This window comes from Salmo salar, chromosome 06, assembly GCF_965601325.2.
Source record: "Salmo salar chromosome 06, fSalSal1, whole genome shotgun sequence".
In the NCBI taxonomy this organism is placed as follows: Eukaryota; Metazoa; Chordata; class Actinopteri; order Salmoniformes; family Salmonidae; genus Salmo; species Salmo salar.
In genome coordinates, this window is record NC_138296.1 from 70,475,091 (window position 1) to 70,499,459 (window position 24,369).

General features: G+C 41.7%; 2 protein-coding genes across 6 annotated transcripts in view; both read right to left on the reverse strand.

Moving 5' to 3' along the window:
- Positions 1–21,444, reverse strand: part of LOC106607884 (protein dispatched homolog 1) — a 75,555-nt gene extending 54,111 nt beyond the window's left edge. The window contains exons 1-2 of one of the 2 annotated variants that reach the window (XM_014205349.3): positions 21,360–21,444; positions 16,262–16,359 (exon numbers count right to left, since the gene is read on the reverse strand). The gene's annotated coding sequence lies outside the window, so the exon portion shown is untranslated. Of the gene's footprint in view, positions 1–16,261; positions 16,360–20,421; positions 21,279–21,359 lie in introns of those variants that run through there. The other variant, XM_014205350.3, reaches the window with a different exon arrangement.
- Positions 21,445–21,722: 278 nt separating this feature from the next.
- On the reverse strand, positions 21,723–24,369 carry LOC106607886 (uncharacterized). 4 transcript variants are annotated; one of them, XM_014205353.3, is made up of 10 exons: positions 24,270–24,369; positions 24,034–24,108; positions 23,768–23,808; positions 23,018–23,156; positions 22,899–22,928; positions 22,721–22,820; positions 22,401–22,515; positions 22,224–22,285; positions 22,004–22,078; positions 21,723–21,911 (listed from the first exon to the last, which is right to left on the reverse strand). In XM_014205353.3, exons 3-10 carry the CDS (start codon positions 23,802–23,804, stop codon positions 21,780–21,782), a joined length of 690 nt encoding a protein of 229 aa, XP_014060828.2. In that variant the 5' UTR covers positions 23,805–23,808; positions 24,034–24,108; positions 24,270–24,369; the 3' UTR covers positions 21,723–21,779. The 4 variants fall into 4 exon arrangements, with proteins under 4 accessions (XP_014060828.2, XP_014060830.2, XP_014060829.2 ...); XM_014205355.3 differs by lacking the exon at positions 23,768–23,808; XM_014205354.3 differs by lacking the exon at positions 24,034–24,108 and having other exon boundaries at positions 24,270–24,342.

A 24,369-nucleotide genomic window follows, 5' to 3' on the forward strand; every position in this document is an offset into this window, starting at 1 on the left:
AAGCGGGATAGGTTTGCGCATTCTGCCAACCCCTTTAAAACCAAACAAGTGGAAGGTCTCCCCAGCTGCCTTCTATCAGCTAAAATAATAGTGAGTAAAAAACGTCCAAAACACCTGGAGGAGGGTGTCAACAAACACCCCTTATTCCAGGCCAAAGTGATGCACTCCATAAATCCTTTTGATTAGCTACAGTAGCGTGGCTAGGTGCCACTTCAATCAAACCGAAAGGGGAAGTCGCTCTGACCTTGAGCTTTGGAAGTGTCATTTAAGTGATCATTACAAAAACAAAGCTGGTTCTGTTTCTGGACGGAGAGAGGGAGGGAAAGAGGCGGTCCTGGGGGATGAAATTCAAAGCATGGTTACAAAAATAACACCCATTGTTTGAAGCCACCATAATAAAAATGGGGAGAGACGTTTTAGAATATTCTTAGAATTTGTTTCTCCAAAAATAACAGGAAGTTCATGTTTCCACACTCAAAACAACAGATGTAATGAACCAGAAGGGTTTTGAATTGATTAACCAGCGATGGTGACCAGTGACCTTTGAGAAGTTTCTTGTCAAACAAAATGACCTGCTCTATATTAACAAAATTACAGAGTAAAATAGGAAAATATTACTTTCAGAAGTGAGCTCTAAAAACAAAGTTTTTAGCTAAAATGATTTGAACACATAGGCCTACTCCATTTTTTTATTTCACCTTTATTTAACCAGGTAGGCAAGTTGAGAACAAGTTCTCATTTACAATTGCGACCTGGCCAAGATAAAGAAAAGCAGTTCGACACATACAACAACAGAGTTACACATGGAGTAAAACAAACATACAGTCAATAATACAGTAGAAAAATAAGTCTATATACAATGTGAGCAAATGAGGTGAGATAAGGGAGGTAAAGGCAAAAAGGCCATGGTGGCAAAGTAAATACAATATAGCAAGTAAAACACTGGAATGGTAGATTTGTAGTGGAAGAAAGTGCAAAGTAGAAATAGAAATAATGGGGTGCAAAGGAGCAAAATAAATAAATACCTACAGTAGGGGAAGAGGGAGTTGTTTGGGCTAAATTATAGATGGCCTATGTACAGGTGCAGTGATCAGAGAGCTGCTCTGACAGCTGGTGCTTAAAGCTAGTGAGGGAGATAAGTGTTTCCAGTTTCAGAGATTTCCGTAGTTCGTTCCAGTCATTGGCAGCAGAGAACTGGAAGGACAGACGGCCAAAGGAGGAATTGGCTTTGGGGGTGACCAGAGAAATATACCTGCTGGAGCGCGTGCTACAGGTGGGTGCTGCTATGGTGACCAGTGAGCTGAGATAAGGTGAGACTTTACCTAGCAGGGTCTTGTAGATGACCTGGAGCCAGTGGGTTTGGCGACGAGTATGAAGCGAGGGCCAGCCAACAAGAACATACAGGTCGCAGTGGTGGGTAGTATATGGGGCTTTGGTGACAAAACGGATGGCACTGTGACAGACTGCATCCAGTTTATTGAGTAGGGTATTGGAGGCTATTTTGTAAATGACATCGCCGAAGTCGAGGATCGGTAGGATGGTGGAATTTGAGGGTATGTTTGGCAGCATGAGTGAAGGATGCTTTGTTGAGAAATAGGAAGCCAATTCTAGATTTAACTTTGGATTGGAGATGTTTGATGTGAGTCTGCAAGGAGAGTTTACAGTCTAACCAGACACCTAGGTATTTGCAGTTGTCCACATATTCTAAGTCAGAACCGTCCAGAGTAGTGATGCTGGACAGGCGGGCAAGTGCAGGCAGCGATTGGTTGAAGAGCATGCATTTGGTTTTACTTGTATTTAAGAGCAGTTGGAGGCCACGGAAGGAGAGTTGTATGGCATTGAAGCTCGTCTGGAGGGTTGTTAACACAGTGTCCAAAGAAGGGCCAGATGTATACAGAATGGTGTCGTCTGCATAGAGATGGATCAGAGACTCACCAGCAGCAAGAGCGATATCATTGATGTATACAGAGAAAAGAGTTGGTCCAAGAATTAAACCCTGCGGCACCCCAATAGAGACTGCCAGAGGCCCAGACAACAGGCCATCCGATTTGACACATTGAACTCTATCAGAGAAGTAGTTGGTGAACCAGGCGAGGCAATCATTTGAGAAACCAAGGCTATTGAGTCTGCCGATGAGGATGTGGTGATTGACAGAGTCGAAAGCCTTGGCCAGGTCAATGAATACGGCAGCACAGTATTGTTTCTTATCGATGGCGGTTACGATATCGTTTAGGACCTTGAGTGTGGCTGAGGTGCACCCATGACCAGCTCTGAAACCAGATTGCACAGCGGAGAAGGTGCGGTCGGATTCTAAATGGTCGGTAATCTGTTTGTTGACTTGGCTTTCGAAGACCTTAGAAAGGCAGGGTAGGACAGATATAGGTCTGTAGAAGTTTGGGTCAAGAGTGTCCCCCCCTTTGAAGAGGGGGATGACAGCAGCTGCTTTCCAATCTTTGGGAATCTCAGACGACACGAAAGAGAGTTTGAACAGGCTAGTAATAGGGGTTGCAACAATTTCAGCAGATAATTTTAGAAAGAAAGGGTCCAGATTGTCTAGCCTGGCTGATTTGTAGGGGTACAGATTTTGCGGCTCTTTCAGAACATCAGCTGACTGGATTTGGGAGAAGGAGAAATGGGGAAGGCTTGGACGAGTAGCTGTGGGGGGTGCAGCGCTATTGACCGCGGTAGGGGTAGCCAGGTCGAAAACATGGCCAGCCGTAGAAAAATACTCAATTATAGTGGATTTATCGGTGGTGATAGAGTTTTCTAGCCTCAGTGCAGTGGGCAGCTGGGAGGAGGTGTTCTTATTCTCCATGGACTTTACAGTGTCCCAGAACTTTTTTGAGTTTGTGTTGCAGGAAGCAAATTTCTGCTTGAAAAAGCTAGCCTTGGCTTTTCTAACTGCCTGTGTATATTGGTTTCTAACTTCCCTGAAAAGTTGCATATCACGGGGGCTGTTCGATGCTAATGCAGAATGCCACAGGATGTTTTTGTGTTGGTTAAGGGCAGTCAGGTCTGGAGAGAACCAAGGGCTATATCTGTTCCTGGTTCTAAATTTCTTGAATGGGGCATGCTTTTTTAAGATGGTGAGGAAGGCATTTAAAAAAAATGACCAGGCATCCTCTACTGACGGGATGAGGTTAATATCCTTCCAGGGTACCCGGGCCAGGTCGATTAGAAAGGCTTGCTCGCTGAAGTGTTTCAGGGAGCGTTTGACAGTGATGAGTGGAGGTCGTTTGACCGCTGACCCATTACGGATGCAGGCAATGAGGCAGTGATCGCTGAGATCTTGGTTGAAAACAGCAGAGGTGTATTTAGAGGGCAAGTTGGTTAGGATGATATCTATGAGGGTGCCCGTGTTTACGGCTTTGGGGTGGTACCTGGTAGGTTCATTGATGATTTGTGTGAGATTGAGGGCATCAAGCTTAGATTGTAGGATGGCTGGGGTGTTAAGCATGTCCCAGTTTAGGTCATCTAGCAGCACGAGCTCTGAAGATAGATGGGGGGCAATCACTTCACATATGGTGTCCAGAGCACAGCTGGGGGCAGAGGGTGGTCTATAGCAGGTGGCAACTGTGAGAGACTTGTTTTTAGAGAGGTGGATTTTTAGAAGTAGAAGTTCAAATTGTTTGGATACAGACCTGGATAGTAGGACAGAACTCTGCAGGCTATCTCTGCAGTAGATTGCAACACCGCCCCCTTTGGCCGTTCTATCTTGTCTGAAAATGTTGTAGTTAGGGATGAAGATTTCAGAGTTTTTGGTGGTCTTCCTAAGCCAGGATTCAGACACGGCTAGGACATCCGGGTTGGCAATGTGTGCTAAAGCAGTGAATAAAACAAATTTAGGGAGGAGGCTTCTAATGTTAACTTCTATGGGCTAGGTGGGACGCTAGCGTTCCACCCCCAGTACACCCTATCAACAGCAGGTGAAATATCAAGGGCGCCAAATTTGAAAACTATTAAATGTCATAATTCAAATTTCTCAAACATACAACTATCTTACACCCTTTGAAAGATAAACATCTCCTTAATCTAACCACATTGTCCGATTTCAAAAAGGCTTTACGGCGAAAGCATAAAGTTAGATTATGTTAGGACAGTACATTGATAAAACATTACACACAGCTATTTTCAATGCAAAGACAGGCGTCACCAAAAGCAGAAAACCAGCTAAAATTATGCACTAACCTTTGACAATCTTCATCAGATGACACTCCTAGGACATTATGTTAGACAATACATGCATTTTTTGTTCTATCAAGTTCATATTTATATCCAAAAACAGCATTTTACAATGGCGTTGATGTTGAGAAAATATTTTCCCTCCAATACCGCCAGTCAATCAGCACAACAAATTAAATAATTACTATTCGAAACCATTGGTAAAATATTATGCCCTTGAATTATAGATTAACATCTCGTGAACGCAACCGCATTGCCAGATTTAAAAATAACTTTACTGAGAAATCACACTTTGCAATAAACGAGGTGCTGTGTTCAGAAAAATAGGCTAGGCGATACAGACTAGGCGCCATGTTGGAGAGATCTAAAATCCAAAATACTATTGTAAATATTCCCTTACCTTTGATTATCTTCATCAGAAGGCACTTCCAGGAATCCCAGGTCCATAACAAATGTAGTTTTGTTCGAAAAAGCTCATAATTTATGTCCAAAAAGCTCCGTGTTGTTAGCGTGTCCTGTAGGCTACTCAAAAAAATGAACGACGCCTGCCGGACTTGTCTTCACCAAAGAGGGAAAAAAATATATTTACATTCGTTCAAACATGTCAAACGTTGTATAGCATAAATCATTAGGGCTTTTTTCAATTAGAACTTCAATAATATTCAAGGCGGACGATTGCATTCTCTTTTAAAACGTATTGGAACGAGAGTGCCCAAACATGCACTCGCACGCCATAGCAGTATAGGCCAACCGCTTATGACCAACTTACCAGGCCTCTCGTTCGGTCAGTTTTCACAGTAGAAGACTCAAACCACTTTGTAAAGACTGTTGACATGTAGTGGATGGCGTAGGAAGTGCTAAATGATTAATAAGTCCCTGTGTGTTTCAATGGCATAGGCTTAAAAGTAATTCAACACATCAGATATCCACTTCCTGTTAGAATTTGTCTCAGGGTTTTGACTTCCATATGAGTTCTGTTATACTTACAGACACCATTCAAACAGTTTTAGAAAATTCAGAGTGTTTTCTATCCAAATCTATTAATAATATGCATATCCTAGCTTCTGAGTATGTGTAGGATGCAGTTAAAAATGGGCACATATTTTTTTCAAAATTCTCAATACTGCCCCCTAGCCCCAACAGGTTTTAACATGCATGAAACCAAGGCTATTACGGTTACAGAAGTCATCAAAAGAGAGCACCTGGGGAATAGGAGTGGAGCTAGGCACTGCAGGGCCTGGATTCACCTCTACATCACCAGAGGAACAGAGGAGGAGTAGGGTAAGGGTACGGCTAAAAGCTATGAGAATTGGTCGTCTATGACATCCAGAATAGAGAGTAAAAGGAGCAGGTTTCTGGGGGCGATAAAATAGCTTCAAGGTATAATGTACAGACAAAGGTATGGTAGGATGTGAATACAGTGGAGGTAAACCTAGGCATTGAGTGATGATGAGAGAGATATTGTCTCTAGAAACATCATTGAAACCAGGTGATGTCATAGCATGTGTGGGTGATGGAACTGAAAGGTTGGATAAGGTATAATGAGCAGGGCTAGAGGCTCTACAGTGAAATAAGCCAATAAACACTAACCAGAACAGCAATGGACAAGGCATATTGACATTAAGGAGAGGCATGCTTAGCCGAGTGATCATAAGGGTCCAGTGAGATTCAGATAGCTAGCCAGGTAATAGGTAGCAAGCTGGCAGAAGATGGAGGGAGGTCTGTTTTAGCCACCTCGTGCGTTTCCGTCTGTAGATTAGTGGGGTTCCGTGTGGTAGAGGGGACCAATTCAATTGGCAAAATAGTTATAGTGGCCCAAGAAAATTGTCCAATAGACCTATTCAGATAGCAGCCGATAAGACAGCTAACGATTAGCAGGCCGCAGATGGGCGTTCAGGTTACGTCGCGACGGAGGGGCCAAGTTGGATAACTCCCCCGGGCAGATAACGTTGGTAGTCCAGTCGTGGAGGCCCGGTGGGGCTCCGCATCGGCAGTAAAACGGGTCCGGATAGGTGATTGTAGCCCAGGAGTGGCTGTTGGAACTCTTCAGCTGGCTAGCTCCGGAAATAATTGATGTTTGCTCTGGGACCGACATTAGCCAATAGTCACTCGGATAGCAGCTAGCTAGCTGCAAGATCCAGGTGTAAATGTCCAGAGCTTGCGATAGAAATCCGGGGATATGGAGAGAAAAATAGGTTCGGTATGCTCTGGTCTGAGCCGCGTTGAACAAAACTGGCGATAGCTATTCGAGCTAAGGGATAGCTGATGACCGCCAACCGTGGTTAGCTGAATACTAACGCTAGCTTCTGGCTAGCTTCTGGCTAGCTTCTGTTGTGGATTTCAGATTTGAGGTGAATAATATATTTTTTTAATTGGTGAGGCGGGTTGCAGGAGAGTGTTTTGAAGTTGAGTTTTTAGAAAAAAATTTATAAAAAGATATGCGAAGAAAATAAGTAAATATATATATATATACACGGGACACGACAAGACGAGGACAAAGGACGTCTGACTGCTATGTCATCTTGGACTCATCTTGATCATCTCATCTTAATCCATCATTGTCTTCAACTGGATGATCAATGAAAAAGTCGCAATTACCATGAATAAGAATGTGATTGACCCTGGAGATGAAGCACATATTTCCAAGCTAATGGCAACCTGTGGATTCACTGTGAAGTAATAAAAAAAGAGGTGACCCAGTTGGTCTCCAGGGGTCCATCCAATCCCTGTGTTTACAGTACAGGAGGGATGGCATAACTCAGGCCTGGGTATAAGCAGACAAATCACAAAGGCCAGTCTCCCGTTCTAACGCTTGGTAGCACGCCAGGTCCACAGAGAAAAAGAGAGGGTGGTCAGGCCTGCTGTAGGAACCGCTGCAGATGGCTACAAGGTTCCACAACAGTCTAATGAGAACAGATGCAATGCCAAAGGCGGGGTGTGATAACCTAGAGGAGCCCACGTCAAGGGCACCAACAGGGAACAGTCCGTCAGCGTTAACCCTCACCTATGAGGAAATGAGACGTTCTTCCCTGTTATCACTTACGTAGACATGGGTGGACTGAGGAGTGAAAGAGAAGTAATAAAGTCAAGCTAAAGTCAAGGCCAAAAGGCATCATCCTATCAGGTTAACATTAAACTACTATTTCCCTTTACTGTTCACTCCAAATTCTGATATCTGGAGGAAGAGGAGGAGTAGGAGGAATGAGATGAATATTGCCTTCATTTAACAGGGTACCCCATTGAGAACACAGTATTTTTTTACAGTAACGACCTGGCCATCTCTGGAGCTCAGGGCTGGGAGAAAGCAAGCAGCTCCTCCACTACACTACACTACACTACACAACACAATCAGGGTCCAGACAGAGCATATAATGGGGATTGAAGAGCTGCCAGTGCTCCAGAGAATCCCATTTAGTAAACACTGACACAAGGCCTTGACTGTGGCTTAACCAGAGCTCCCTCTTTAACGAAAAAAATAACCCCAAAGCCGGGCGCTGGGCAACGTCATGTCATCCACTTTACTGAGCGAGGCTGAGCTGCCGTTCCACCAGGAATCCAAAACAAAATCAGCATCAGTTTAACGCAGTACTAAAAAAAGAGAGAAGACCTTTGAAGTTGTGACTGTTACCCTTACGGGCTACCATTTTCCCCCAAAATGTTGCCTTTCACTGGAACCTGTCTGCTGAATGTGCTTTTTATCAATCGCTAAACCACATCCAAAAATATCTGAATTCCATTGGTTGATATAGAAACATTTCTGGTTGTCCATCAATCAAACTCTAGCAAACAGTCAGCTCACAGTAGTGAAATGAAACACACAGTTTCAAACCACAATTAAATAAAATACTTCAGTTCAACGAAAATATTGGCTACTGCTATCAAAACCAGTATTCCTCTGAGGGGATGGAACGCAAGCTAAATCATTTGCTTGGCAGTCGCTGTGCCTTTTAACTCAATGTATGGATAGGCTCAGACTTTACAAAGGTCTCTGTTGACTGAAACAAAATAAATGGATTAAGCTGAACCCAAAGCCTTCCCATCCCAGTTCCACCTTCTGCATGGTGACCAAATCAGCAGGCCCTCAGGGGGACTTTGGGCCCCGTCCAAGAGTCTTGCGTACAGAGAGCCACTTCCCACCCTCATGGTTCTCTCTGGTTTGTGTCAGTCTAATGAACAGTTTCTTAATTGTTTGGAGCCAAGAACATGGAACTCTGGGAAGATTTACAACACAGAGAGCGAGGGGGAATAAAATCCCACTCCTAGGTTCTGGCCAGCGAATATGGCTTACATTTGCAAATTTTTTCAATTTATCTCTTATTGAATTAAGAGTTCAGACTCTTGGACGCCTTTCAGTAGAAAACGTAGAGGACGTGATAAATGATGGGAGCCTGGTTATGAAAGAGAAGTTTCAGGCTATGAATCAGCAATGGAGAGGGCAAACAGGTTAGGGCCCCGTCTGGCCACGATAAGACCAACAGCAGAAGAGGCCTCTGCTTTGGTTGGGTCTCTGACATGATCATTAGGACCATGTTTCCATCAACACAGTTTCTGAATTCTATCACTAGGCATATTCTAATTGGTCTCCATGGTATTACTGGGGCAGCCCGGATGCCATAAAGAACCAACGAATGAGGGTTCAGTCAAACAACGCAGGTATAGTGCAGAAATTCCATTGAAGAGGTCTGCTGGGAACAGACATTTTCAGAAAATATCTTAAAAACCAAAAATAGTTGGATATTCATTGAGAGTTCCGCCATTTTGGGACTACCAGATGATATATTAATGAAATGATTTGAAAAAGCCTATGTAACTTCATCATTAGTTTCACCAAACTGAGGCCATCTCATATTGATCTATACTCAAGCTAATTGCTATTTTGAAAGTGTGCATGGGATGCTGATGTTTGACTCCAGCACACAGGGAGTGAGAACAGACTTTGGGCATATCTCTCCATGCTTTAGCTGCTGGGGCCAGAAGCCTCTCTAGGGTCCTCCATATACCCACATAGACCCAACTGTTTTGTCAGAAAAACCAGCGACAGTAATCAGAAAATGCATCCTTGACCCTGTCACCAAACACCTGTTCCAAACATGCTGCCAGCAAGGGGAGGAGGATGGAGGGCTCTCAGCCTCAGGGCAGCTTTTTGAACCCAACCTACTGACCGATCAACCTTAAGTTTATTGATTTCTATAAACAATGACTACAACTCCCCTATTTTCCCCCAATGCTGAGCAAGGGTGAGTGGCCAAAAGTATGTGCTCTTTATGAACACATTAAGTAGTGTCACGTTAATAACATATATATTAACTAAGTATTAATGGCACATTGACCACGGGGTGACAGTAAGGCATATCAAGGGGAGGATTCATGATATGCACGCATGACCGATATAGTTTCACTTGTGTTTCACCGATGTGTATAAGCGACGAAATAGGCGCCCTTATTATTTTCGGTTCCAACAGGTCTTGTTTGTGACTACGTCACGCATTTTCATATCTGAGCGAGGTTTAGGGTAGTTAAGCAAAATCATTTAGACAGAGCGCTCAAACTGCTGAGTTGGCCTGCATACGACCCCAGCAACACAGGTTAGCAGATTTAAACAGTGGATGCAGAAAGGCATCACATCATTCAGTACAATTATAAGGAATGGGGACCTAGATAACTTCCAGGACCTAAGTAAAAAAACATGGCTTGGATAAACAACATTTTTACAGATACCTACAAGTTTGACACTATTTCTTAGGGGAGATAAAAGTGATTCACCCAAGAGCACCTCAAAAATGTATCCAAGTATTCACTAACGCATACAACTTGGGGAGTAACAAAAAAACGATTTCAAATCTTTACTTGTTCAATCCTCAAAGAAACATTCTACAAACTATATAAAAAGAAATGGGAGGAGGAACTTGACATTGAAATAACTGATGAAACATGTTTGAACATATTAGAGACTCAACGAAACTCCACCAACTCAAGGTCATGGAGAGAATTCTGTTGGAAGAATGTTATGTTTCTTCATAACACCTAAACTGAAATCAAAACAGACTGGCTCCCTACACCCTTGTTGGAGAGAATGCGGGCTATCAAGGGTGGATCACTCTCATATCTTCTGGTCCTGCTCCGCAATCAAAACTTACTGGGGAGAAATAAGATCTAACATTGGAAAAATAATGGGATTTGACATAGAACAAACATTCATTTCTTTGTACTTGGGTGAAAAACCTGATAACTTACACAATAGAGAAAAGTACCTCTACTGGCAGCCAGTAAAAAGGCTATCACTAGGAAATTGCTACTAAAAGACCCTCCCACCGTGACACAATGGATAGATATTGTAAAAGAAATACACCATATGAGAGTATGACCTTTGCTTTAAGAACTCAAGAGGAGAGAGGTCAGGAATACTGGGAAAAATGGGTTACGTACTTGAAAATGGTCTAATTCAAAGATGATGACAATGTAACTAATATGATGAATGTATGATGTGCGCTGTAACTGCCAGATCTTTTGTGTTCTTTTACTTTACTTGTACTTTCTTTGTGTTTCTCAATAAAAACAAAGTATAATATATATATATATATATATATATATTTTTTTTTTTTTTTTTTTGTTTTTTTTAAATATGACTACAAAAAAAATATATCCATTAGCGTGAAACTGTGAAACCTCAGGAAATAAACTTCCTCTGAAAATAGAGGCAAAACACAATCACTTCTAAACTTAAGTATATTTCATTTTAAGTTTGTAAAAAGAGGTAAAACCCCTGCCCCCTGAAGTCACTTGGAAATCAGATGCAAGGTGCTGAAAGTGCCTCTTTAGTGAGTTACATATTCCATATGCACGCCATTACTCAGCATGGCTTCCACTGATTCCTATGGGGACCTGACCTTTCACCATTCCTCACTAATGGGCTCTCACAGAGCACCTTTTCTCAGTTTGCTGATGTATGTATGTATGTATGTATGTATGTATGTATGTATGTATGTATGTATGTATGTATGTATGTATGTATGTATGTATGTATGTATGTATGTATGTATGTATGTATGTATGTATGTATGTACAGTGGGGGGGGGGAAGTATTTCATCCCCTGCTGATTTTGTACGTTTGCCCACTTACAAAGAAATTATCAGTCTATAATTTTAATAGTAGGTTTATTTGAACAGTGAGAGACAGAATAACAACAACAAAAAATCCAGAAAAACGCATGTCAAAAATGTTATAAAATGATTTGCATTTTAATGAGGGAAATAAGTATTTGACCCCTCTGCAAAACATGACTTAGTACTTGTTGGCAATCACAGAGGTCAGACGTTTCTTGTAGTTGGCCACCAGGTTTGCACACATCTCAGGAGGGATTTTGTCCCACTCCTCTTTGCAGATCTTCTCCAAGTCATTAAGGTTTCGAGGCTGAGGTTTGGCAACTCGAATCTTCAGCTCCCTCCACAGATTTTCTATGGGATTAAGGTCTGGAGACTGGCTAGGCCACTCCAGGACCTTAATGTGCTTCTTCTTGAGCCACTCCTTTGTTGGCTTGGCCGTGTGTTTTGGGTCATTGTCATGCTGGAATACCCATCCACGACCCATTTTCAATGCCCTGGCTGAGGGAAAGAGGTTCTCACCCAAGATTTGACGGTACATGGCCCCGTCCATCGTCCCTTTGATGCGGTGAAGTTGTCCTGTCCCCTTAGCAGAAAAACACCCCCAAAGCACAATGTTTCCACCTCCATGTTTGACGGTGGAGATGGTGTTCTTGGGGTCATAGGCAGCATTCCTCCTCCTCCAAACACGGCGGGTTGAGTTGATGCCAAAGAGCTCAATTTTGACCTCATCTGACCACAACACTTTCACCAGTTGTCCTCTGAATCATTCAGATGTTCATTGGCATACTTCAGACGGGCATGTATATGTATTCTTGAGCAGGGGGACCTTGCGGGCACTGCAGGATTTCAGTCCTTCACGGCGTAGTGTGTTACCAATTGTTTTCTTGGTGACTATGGTCCCAGCTGCCTTAAGATCATTGACAAGATCCTCCCGTGTAGTTCTGGGCTGATTCCTCACCGTTCTCATGATCATTGCAAGCCCACGAGGTGAGATCTTGCATGGAGCCCCAGGCCAAGGGATATTGACAGTTCTTTTGTGTTTCTTCCATTTGCGAATAATCGCACCAAATGTTGTCACCTTCTCACCAAGCTGATTGGCGATGGTCTTGTAGCCCATTCCAGCCTTGTGTAGGTCTTGTCCCTGACATCCTTGGAGAGCTCTTTGGTCTTGGCCATGGTGGAGAGTTTGGAATCTGATTGATTGATTGCTTCTGTGGACAGGTGTCTTTTTTACAGGTAACAAGCTGCGGTTAGGAGCACTCCCTTTAAGAGTGTGCTCCTAATCTCAGCTCGTTACCTGTATAAAAGACACCTGGGAGCCAGAAATCTTTCTGATTGAGAGGGGGTCAAATACTTATTTCCCACATTAAAATGCAAATCAATTTATAACATTTTTGACATTCGTTTTTCTGGATATTTTTGTTGTTATTCTGTCTCTCACTGTTCAAATAAACCTACCATTAAAATTATAGACTAATCCTTCCTTTATCAGTGGGCAAACGTACAAAATCAGCAAGGGATCAAATACTTTTTTCCCCCACTGTATGTATGTATGGGTGTGTGTGTGTGTGTGTGTGTGTGTGTGTGTGTGTGTGTGTGTGTGTGTGTGTGTGTGTGTGTGTGTGTGTGTGTGTGTGTGTGAGACCACAGGTCATTGAGGTCAATGATCCTATTAAGATGTTACAAGTACAGTATGACAAATCACTTTAGAGCTCTTTCCATACTGGAACAATAACCTACTGCACATCCAATATGTTTGCAAGAACTTTGAAAGAATGTAAATAGCAGAATATCTGCTACCGGAGTTTTAGGTAGAATATTTCATGCAGGGAATCAATATAAAACGTATTGAAAGCGTAAAAAAAAAAAAATGGTTCAAAGAGAGTCACATCTTTCTGATCTCTCTTTGAGGTCAGTCCACCTGAACTGCATTATTTATTTTCCCCGCTTTTTTCCTGGAGAAAAGGGGAGGGTGATGGTTTGTAGCAATGGTCAATTTAAAAGTCAGATTGCCATATATTACAATAATGTGCTCTGACAACTCTATTGACTCCAGTCCACATTTTTGGGGAAATAAAATAATGGAACTAATACTCAACACCTGTTCCTTTTCAGCATCCCCAGTATATCAAATATGCAAACAGTGACAGCTGCGCTGCAGACTGAGATAGCAGAACCGGGCAACGCGAAAGACAGAGCCATGCGTTGTTCTCTCTGCTTTATCTTGTGGGCCCAGGTCAAATAGCTGAGAACAGAGTGTAATGGTTAAGTCAGTAATATTTAACATATGGCTTTTGAGGAACAGCACGCACTATCGATTTCTCCCATCTAAGCGGAGATTCAGAGAAGCAGCCTCTATCAGCAGCCTGGCTTCAATTATGGGCTCCATAAAGCCCAGTGATAGAGCTGGTGTGATGTACAGCCTGGTAGATGCCAGGATCCATCCCATCCACCGGCATGCCTGCTGACGACACACATGCCATCGTACCAGGTGAATGCTAAGGGAAGTTTAATACAGAGATCATCAAGCTAGGACAGGTTTATGGGTGAGTGAGGTGACGGTGACAAGATGGTGCTCTCTCTCTCAGTAATGAGGACAGTGTGTAGAAATGAATGTCGTAAACTTCAGACTAGATTTGATGGAGGAATTCATTAAACTGTAACGAAAGGTTAAAGACAAGTCGATGTGAAAGCAGTTAAAGGGACTTTGGAATTCTTCCACATTTAGGACAGGAGAGGAAAACAGCTATAAAGAGTGGCAGTTGAATATAATACTATCAGATATAAAATGTATCAATCCAGTTCCACTACCTTCAAACCTGTATTTAATCACAGGACAAGAGCCTCTACAAAGAATGGTGAAATGATTCAGACTTAAGACTTCCGTTCAACTTACTTTGTATGTATTTGTCATGCAGTCAATAGCTACTTTGCTGAGGTCAAAGTATCACTAAGAGTAGGCTTTGCCTCCAGAGCCACTGGCTTGAAGTTGAAGGGTCATGAACTTACAGGGGAACTTCAGGACGACTTGACTAAGGCCTATATACAACTGAACTACTCCAATCTCAGTCCCATCTGACAGATGAAGTCATGCAATCTTACTCATTCTTGATATTTCCAATAACCAAGGGATATTTCAGTAGTTATTCCAATCAGTTCTACTACACAAAATACTGAACTCTACATTACACTATGACTTTTACTTCAACAGCATTGGGCCTGGCAATGACAAAGTGGTTAATCCAAGCCCTGTTTCAGTTTGACGTCTCTACAGGGAGATTAAAGAAGGCAATGTGTATGACTCAAGTGGGAGCAGGGGTTAGATTCGCCTGTCTCTCTCTCATCTAAATGAAAGAGCCAATGATGAGTTATAGACGGTAAGAGTGTAGTCAAGCCTTTAGTGGAACCAACCAGTCCGTTTTACCCATGTCACCACTAGATGGAAGATGTCAAAACTAGACAAATGAAGTTAAACTTCAATGGGATGCCTACTGAAAATGACAGACACCCACCAGAGCCTTTTCTTATATTTCAAATTACAGTAAGAGCACATTCAGCAGACAGGTTCCTGAGAATGCTGATAGCTCCAGATCGCCACTGGGGCATATTCACACAGCAGTAAAAAAATGAGGCCATCAGCAGGTGTCCATCCCAGTTGTCCGAGGATGGCAGGGGTGGAACAGGGTTTGGAAAGAGACCATTCCGAGATGCTCCTCCTATAGGAGAGGACAGCACTCAGATAGTCCAGACAGAGGAACAGTAACAGTCTATATGTATTCTGAGCTGGAGCTGGCCAAGCATGCTAAACTCAAGAGGAATTTACAGTCAAGGCCACAGTCCACACAGCAGTCAACAAAGCTGCAGTTGTCTTTTATGAGGATGAGCCATTCCAAAGCCCTGAACTGCTCAATTTAACCATAAGCGTTTCACCGGGATATATTAGTTATTCATAAAACATCTATTGACGGATTAAATAGATAAGCAGATTCAAAACAAAACTTTTGGTCTTACAAATCTTCAGAATAAGTGGCTCTGGTGGTGATTTACTCCCCCTCTGATAATTGAAACATGCATTCATTGATTATACTACAGGCATTTTAATGTTTGACATTCCACAATAAGACACAATCCATCTTCCAACATATAAAAAAACAAGCTATCCTTTGACATACTTCATCATTTGCACATTTTCTTCATAGCACCTGGACACTCAGGCCTCAGTGGCCTGGATGCAGCATTTTAAGGCCTGGGGCAGTAAACAGGTCACAGTTCCCTGAGGACCACCTCCAGTATCTGAGTCTGGAAAACTTTAACCCCCCTATCCTATCCACCAGCCAGGATGGGCTCCCCTCCTCTCACTTAAGTCCCTCACAGTCCCTACAGCCAGTCATGAGTATATCTCTGAGTTTATGCCTTTTGCAGATACATTTTTTTTTGTCCCTTTCTCCATAAAATACTCAGGGCTGAACACATCTGTTTTTCTATCCGCATTTTTATTTTGTTTGTTCAGTTAACTTGATGTTCATAAAGAACAAGTAAGAAAAATACAAATGCATTGGTTGAGGATGCAATTGCCAAAAATATTGGCAAAGCTTGGCAAATTATTTATTCTCCCCCCAACCAGAAATATGAAATCATAGCAGTGTTTTTCCTTCTACCATAGCTTCTTACACACTCACTCTCTTTTGTTTAGTTAGCATTTGAGCACCCCCTTGTGGGAATTGTTGAAAACTGCTCAATTCTGTGTGGATTCTATCATCTGAGACCATTCCAGAAGTCTATCATTTTGAATGAAACATTCAACATTCATGACATTTTCAGGAGTAAAATACAAACATACTCCATTACGCTAAACAATAAAACAATGTTGTGAAGTCTAAGCCTACCTTAGGACCTCTATTAGGTCATGACTGGCTTGTGTGCATTAATGTGAAACATGCAAGGGGGAGTGTCTAACTTATTAAAAGGTACTTACTGGGAATTCTCAGACCATGTCAGAATGTAGCCTAATCTCCGGGCTCTGGCCTCCAGTTCTGACAGCATATGATCTCAGTCCACTGGCTTCCTGAATCCCTGATAAAAACATGACATTGACAAAGTAGAGTTCTAATCAGTGGAGTATTCTGGGATTCTCTGTGGAGCACTCCAACCTTGGTTGGAAGGCTAGGCTATATAACAAAAATACTGTACAATACATATTTCAGTGACATGAGAAAATAAGGGAACATCTCTAGAAGAAAAGAAGGGATCAGCATTCCTCTTAAGACACATATTTAAGCTGATATAGCCTAAGTTCAACTGCAAAAACAACACTTTATGTAAAGCATTGCAACCATTATCACTACCGTTTCACATTAGATGTATATAAGAATTCAATGTTGGCCATTTAAGAAACTAAACCACTTCATCCATTGAGTTGCATGCAGAATCCACTCGTTTTGTTTCTCAGCTGATGCTGGTTGTTTCCTTTCCAGCTCTTTCAGAGACTGAAGTGGAGACAAAAGTAAGCCTACCCATGCCCAAAGACCCAGTTTTCAGAATTATGTTCAGAGAGCAGGATCTAAATTTAGGCCTACCCCATTCTGTTTTCTCAACTATCGGTCTGTGATGAAATAGGCTGGCCATTCTCATCCTAACATCTTTATCTAGAGGGGGTGAAAAATGGGGTCATCCACCAACAGTGTCGGGAACTGGATAGTGTGCAACCCCAGGAGAAAGACTGTATAATTTACTCCCATAGTAAATCCTGAGGCGTCTGTGCATGGGCAAACAGACTGACTGGGGCTTCCTGGGCCTCAGACTCAGGGATTCTCTTTTAATGATGTGGGGAGCGAGGAGAAGCCACATGGCTGTACTAGAACCATTCCTCTACCCTAGGCCCTAAGGGGAAAGAGGCCATAGAGAAAGGCTCATGTCTCAATGTCTGCATCAACAAAAACATGTGTTCCTTCTCACTGGTTCTTTACAAAGTTAGATTCGTATTCATACACATGAGTTTAGCCTAACAAAGATGTTGCCCAAAATAGAAACCCAGTTTCAATGTTATTGAAGAGCATCTTGTACCTGGAGATTATTTTGTGATGGGGATAACATTGATACAGTTACATATCGGAATATTATTTTTGCACCAAGTATTTTTCCTTCATAGCTTGTCCTCTAGTTAGTTCTTCCAGTTAGCCAACTAGTTTTCAGCACTTTACATCTATGACTGATTAAAACTAATTTCTCTCATGGCTCTTTCTTGTCTCTCAGCAGCTGATATATAGAGAGCAATATGTTTGGAACATCAAATAGCAATAGATATCGTATAAACACCATAGTATCGTGGTAATATCGTATCATGAGGCCTCTGGCAATTCCCATCCCTAGTCATATTTGGGAAAGAGCTCGGAAAAAGATGTGTTGTGTGATAATTATGCTTCATTACTTTTTTTCTCTGACCCAAACTCTCAACCATTAGGCCTTATTTCCCCACACAGAACAGCAAACCCTCTTAGCTAGGGAGCTGTTGGTCACATTCATATGATGTAAAGTAGGCATGAGAACTGGATTAATAATAGAAACACTTCCACCAACAAACTAGTGTGGGGCACCCAACTAACTGTGCCCCACAATTAGAATGGCCAAGCTGTGTTTTCTACTAGCACAGCAACATATAACTAATAGACATACCAGAGCTGACCCTCACAGCCAGAGCCATTCTTGTGTGATTTATGTTGTCAGAAAGCAGGATGAGGCAGCATTACATTAAATCAAGTTTCACCCTTCCTTCTCTCCCTCTCATTAGGGCCAAACAAGGTCATTTTGGAGGCATTGGGTGGTGCGTCAGAGATGTCGTGAAAATTAGCGCTCTCTTCAAACGTTTGTATTGATAAAGAATTGGAAGCAATGGACAATGTATGAGGAATGTAGGAAACCAACAGGGAACAAGAATAATGACTTCAAGCCAAGTTAGCGGGTGAATGGATATTAAAACTTCTTCCCCTTTCAGACCCTACATGCAGCTGTTAAAAACAAATGGCTGTAGAGAGAAAGGGATGTCACTGCTTTATGATAATGTGAAAAGAGCAGGTTCAAAGGGATACAGTGCATTTGGAAATTATTCAGACCCCTTGACTTTCCACATTTTGTTACATTACAGACTTATTCTAATATGAATTAAATTGTCCCCCCCACACACCAAAAACATACAGAATTATTTTAATAAATATTCAGACCCTTTGCTCAGTACTTTGTTGAAGCCTCTTTGGCAGCGATTACAGCCTCGAGTCTTCTTGGGTATGACGCTACAAACTTGGAACAACTGTATTTGGGAAGTTTCTCACATTCTTCTCTGCAGATCCTCTCAAGCTCTGTAAGGTTGGATGGGGAGCGCCACTGGACAGCTATTTTCAGGTCTCTCCAGGGATGTTTGATAGGGTTCAAGCCCGGCTCTGGGTGGGCCATTCAGAAACTTGTCCCGAAGCCACTCCTCCGTTGTCTTGGCTGTTTGCTTTGGGTCATTGTCCTGTTGGAAGGTGAAACGTCACCCCAGTCTGAGGTCCTGAGCGCTCTGGAGCAGGTTTTCATCAAGGATCTCTGTACTTTGCTCCATTCATCTTTCCCTTGATCCTGACTAGTCTCCCAGTACCTGCTGTTGAAAAACATACCCACAGCATGAAGCTGCCACCACCATGCTTCTTACCGTAAGAATGGTGCCAGGTTTCTTCCAGATGTGACGCTTGACATTCATGCCAAAGATTTCCCACTTGGTTTCATCAGACCAGAGAACCTTGTTTCTTATGATCTGAGAGTGTTTAGGTGCCTTCTGGCAAACTCCAAGCAGGCCGTTTTGCCTTTTACTGAGGAGTGGCTTCAGTCTGGCCACTCTACCATAAAAGGCCTGATTGGTGGAGTGCTGCAGAGATGGTTGTCCCATCTCCACAGAGGAACTCTGTCAGTGACCATTGGGTTATTTGTCACCTCCCTGGCTTTTCCCCCACAATTGCTCAGTTTGGCCAGCTCTAGAAAGAGTCTTGTTGGTTCCAAACTTCTTCCATTTAAGAATGATGGAGGCCACTGTGTTCTTGGTATCAAACCATTTCTGCAGCATTGAAGGTCCCCCTTCCCCAGACCTGTGCCTTGACACAATCCTATCTCAGCCCTCTACGGACAATTCCTTCAACCTCATGGTTTGGTTTTGCTCTGACATGTACTGTCAACTGTGGGAGCTTATTTAGACAGGTGTGTGCCCTTACAAATCATGTTCAATAAATTGAATTTACCTCAGGTGGAATCCAATCAAGTTGTAGAAACATCTCAAGGATGATAAATGGAAATAGGATGCACCGGAGCTCAATTTTGAGTCTCATCGCAGAGAGTCTGAATACTCACGGAAATAAGATATGTTTTTTTTATTTGCAATAAATGAGAGAATAGAAACCTGTTTTTGCTTTGTCATTATGGGGTATTGTGTATAGATTGATGAGGAAAAACATAAATTTTTATAAATTTTGAATAAGGCTGTAACGTAAGATAATGTGGAAAAAGTGAAGGGGCATGAGTACTTTCCGAATGCACTGCAAATGAAAAACCCATTGAAGACATTTAAGAGAACACATACAACTGAAAAAGTTTGACATTGGCATAGGCTATAAACTGGGTAAGTGATTATATGGCATTTCCATAGCATGTATTCCTGCCAAAAACCAGCATATAATTTTACAAAATAGGCATTGGCACATCAGTCTCATCCACAAATGATTTACTGGCATGTCTGACATTTCTAGCTTAGCCAAGTCTACATTTGGAGACTGTGGCAAATGCAATAGGCTATAGCCATTTTACCCATGACAAAGTGGATAGCTAGGAAGCAAACTAAGATAGCAATGCTAGCCACACAATATAGGCAAAGTTGCATTTGGATGGTGGCCTCGACTTATATAACAAACTAAATTCATTAAAGTAAAGATTCCCTCTACCACAGACGAAAAGGGTTAACTAGCTAGTTATCTTTGCCTCTACAATTTTACCCTGGCTTAGATAACTGGGTCATTCCTACTAGGCAGTGCCTTTTCTGTCCCAATGGAATATCAGTTGTTATTTGGTGTAAAATGTGGATTACAAAATGCTTTAAATAAGGTCAACTGTCCTTACCTTAACACCAAATATGGATCTCAATTTAAACCCATGTCTCAGTGGATGTAGGCGGTTCTCCAGGTGCTATTTAATCAAGTGCCACAAGAAATAGAAGCCAATAAATGTTTAAAATCTCTTTTATAGTTAGTATTATCAATACAAATTGTATTATTTCAAGATTTTCTGTATGTCCCCGATATGACTTTGCACCCTGTTAGTTTGTAGTAGTTCTCCATTTAAGAAAACCCCTTCCTACAATGACACCACATTCAGGAAGTGTCATAATTTCTTTGTTGGGAAAACTATGGCGCAAAGCTAAATAATTATAAAACACAGTTGTATCCATTTGTCACCTGTTAGTCCATGTCCCGCTCAAATGTCCACCCAGTTAGGCTACTTATTTTTTTTTAAATGTTGTTCGATAGATAAATTAATCCTGTTCAAGTGTTCACCATTATGCTAGCTAAATCTTGCGCACTCACATTTATATCTAATTTAGGCTCAAAATGTCCCTGTTAGGTTCCACCCTGTTTAAATGCCTGAGCTTTACGAATACGTTTTTTTGAAAGTCAATTGTCCTTTGAAAGAATCTTTTTTGTTTTATGTTGTCGGAATGGCACCGCATAGGAATAACCAAGATAGAAGTGCATTCTTGCCTACCTCCCTAACACATCCCTGGTAGGTAGTTAACCAGCATCTGTTAGGTTGCGTCATGGCAACTCCACCGGCCGCAAGACCCTACAGGGCAGTACGCTCTGTCGAATGCACCATAATTGTGCCCTGACTGCCATCAATCCAGGACACCTACATTACATTAACTACAGATAGCTAGAAATGCCCAATGGCAATCTAGGCTAGCAAGGTAATCTAGATCAAGACAGTAAATTGCCAGCTATGCAGTCATTCAACACAGATATTTAAGATACAAAAGAACGCATGTAGCTATGGTTTCTTACTTCAGTCTATCCCGACAAAAAAAAAGGGTTATTGGGTTAGTGTAGTCAATCTGCGAGCAGTGTGTGCAGACTTGCGTCTAACTTCCGGTAGGCAGCTTTAGTTTAACGAATTTCAAAATAAAAGTTGTGCAAAAACTTGGAGAAATCGCTTCTTTTTTCCCCTTTACAAGAAACGGCCCTGAATTACCATGGGATACATTGAAAAGTTTAATATACAAGAACGAAATCAATAAAAAATAAAAAGTCAAGCAAAATAACACTGACAGTTTAATCGCTTTTAAAATGTGCAGTCTTCTAGATGAATAAAATGACTAAGTGAAAACAACTTTTGCAAGTAGTAATGATCAAAATTACTTATCAAAGTTAGTTGAAAGACAATGTTTATTACATTTACATTAAAATCAAAGACACATACAATATCTACTCCAATAAGAGCTGCTCTGCTTCCTCAAGAGCCTTTTCCATTTCTTCAACTTCCAAGGAGAAATTCTCCCTCTCCTGCACCAGACGCTCCCGAGAATCAGTGAGAGCCTTCATGGTCTTTTGAACGTCCTGGAAATTAATTGCAAACCAGCTCTAGACAGACTGGCATACAGGATTACTGGCAATTCTGCTTTAATTTCAATCAAACATATGGAACTTACTGTTAGTTGTGCACTTTTTTCTGTTGCCATGTCACCAAATGTCCGCAGTTCACCTAACAGATCTTGGGATACGTTCTGCATTGTTGGGAGAGATCCATTTGAAAGAAATCACTAAACACAATTACAAAGCCAGATTCCTGCAAACAAGGACCTGAGTAACATTTGAGTCCAAGTAATCAGACTGAAGTTCAACAATATGGCTGAAAAAACAAGACCTTACCACCACCTCTCTTTGTCGATCCTCATTTTGCTGTGCAGTTTTTCCAATTTTCTCTCCCAAAACTGAGGAATAAAGTCAGAAGAAAGGTTAAAGCAATCTTTAGAAAGCTCACCAAACTGTCCAAATAAACACTCTGAACCTGTAAGGGTGAACCAATTCCTGTCATCTAATGATTACCTGGATCAATATTTCCAGCAACTAGTAGCACATGGCAGTCCTTCAGTTGTTTCTGGATGTCTGCATTGGTTCCTTGGAGGTCACTGTATTGTTGCTCCAGCTGGGCAACTTTTTGCTGCAAAATTAAAAAGGCTTGTGTTGTTTACAAAATAACAGACTACAGTGAAAGTGCACAATACAGCCCTGAACCAAACAGAGAACAGTGACTATTCTCCTTCCTAAGACATTCCATTCAATAGCCCATTGAAAAACCCTAGTGCATTTTGTTCACATATAGCCTACATTTGGAACATAGTGAATCATCCCTTTAACGAACTTGCCTGTGTTTCTGTAAGGTTTTTCTGCAGTTCTTCATTGGCTTCCAGTAAAAGTTGATTATGGCTCTTGAGTTCTGACTGCTGCCCATATCTGGTGGAAGGTCTATTAAAACAAAGACTGAATGCTATGAGAATGTAATTGTCAAATGTATTTCTCCCAACTTATAAAAGAGTATCTTACCCTTTATGCACTTTGGCTACAACATTCTTTCTGGAAAGAAAAGAGAAGGTAGATAGCCTTTGTTAAGACTATGTATAGGCAAGATGTTATCTTCCCATTGTAAATTGAAAGTTAGTCACCTTGGTACATTCTCACTGAGAGGCTTGAAAGTAGCAGTTTTTGGAAAGAAATTGAAGTCTGACGGTACAGCAGTCTCTTTGAAAACGTATTTATTGGCCGCCCTCTTCATTTCTGCAGCACTGCCAGTAGGTCGCACACCTGATATAGGTAAAGAACAAAATGCGAAATTAAAATTAGCCAAGTAGCCTGGAGACAGATGTTGAATTTCATTGTATTCAACGTGAGCCATAAACTAGCATTTTGATCAGGAAAGTTTTAATTTCCCAGTACTTGCGATTGGTACTTTTGAAAATAGGAATGGGAGACACATCCACAGGAAAGCATAATTAAATTCAACTTAACCGTGTAAACACGTGCACAACATGAACGTTTTTTATGCGCGGGCTGCAGGTTATAGAAATCTGAATGTACTACCAGAGTATTGGGGAAAAAGTAATTATACTTTCATGTGGATATGCCTCACATTCTATCTGCAAAAGGACAAACTGCACGGACAACCGGTAAAGTTAAAATATAATTTTAGTCAATATTCTGGCTTGTGGAGGTTTGTGAGGGGAATTGTCCTGAGCCAAAGGCTTATTTCTGCCCGACCTAGAATTCAATATCGGGTTTCCAGGCTATGAACCAATATGCTTACTAGTTGCATTTTTTGTTGAATGACAAGACAAACACCGAAAACACTGTAATCCCGGAGGCTTGCGGTGGAGGCGAGTTGTGTGAATGTAGAAACTGAAGGGAAAATAACTTACACGTATTCTGTCCGCATCTAGGAATTTTCGATGCCATCAAACTGTGTTGCAACGAAAATGGTAACTTTTAGCAATAAATATATCCAAATTACACAACAAGCCAACAGCTGGCTAGTGACTGGCTATGAACTCAAATATAAATTCACGCCACTTCAATACAGTTACGACCGGAAGTGACTTTCGTAACAGGTTAGGATAATTCACGTAGAAAGTTAGGAGAAATAGGTTAAGGTTTGGAAAAGGGTTAGCGAAAATGTTCTCCTTACCTGCTATTAAAATCCTTTCCGGTTGTAGCTGTATCGAAGTGGTGTGAAAAGAGTGACGTTATCCCAGCTCCAGAACTGTCAGGAGGGAAAGACGTAGCTATTTAACTCAAATTTACACCTCCACACCCACAGAATAAAACACTGAATGGGTAATATTCTGACATAGCTTTGTTTTATTACTACACTAATCAGCTTTCTTCCCGTATATTGTACTCAATGATAACAGAAAAACTTACTTTAGAAAGCGCCCGTTCTGTTACAGCTAGCTCAATGAACGCGCCAGACAATTTGAAAATGTTGGTCACGTCACTTCCGTATCACGTTATATCAACACAG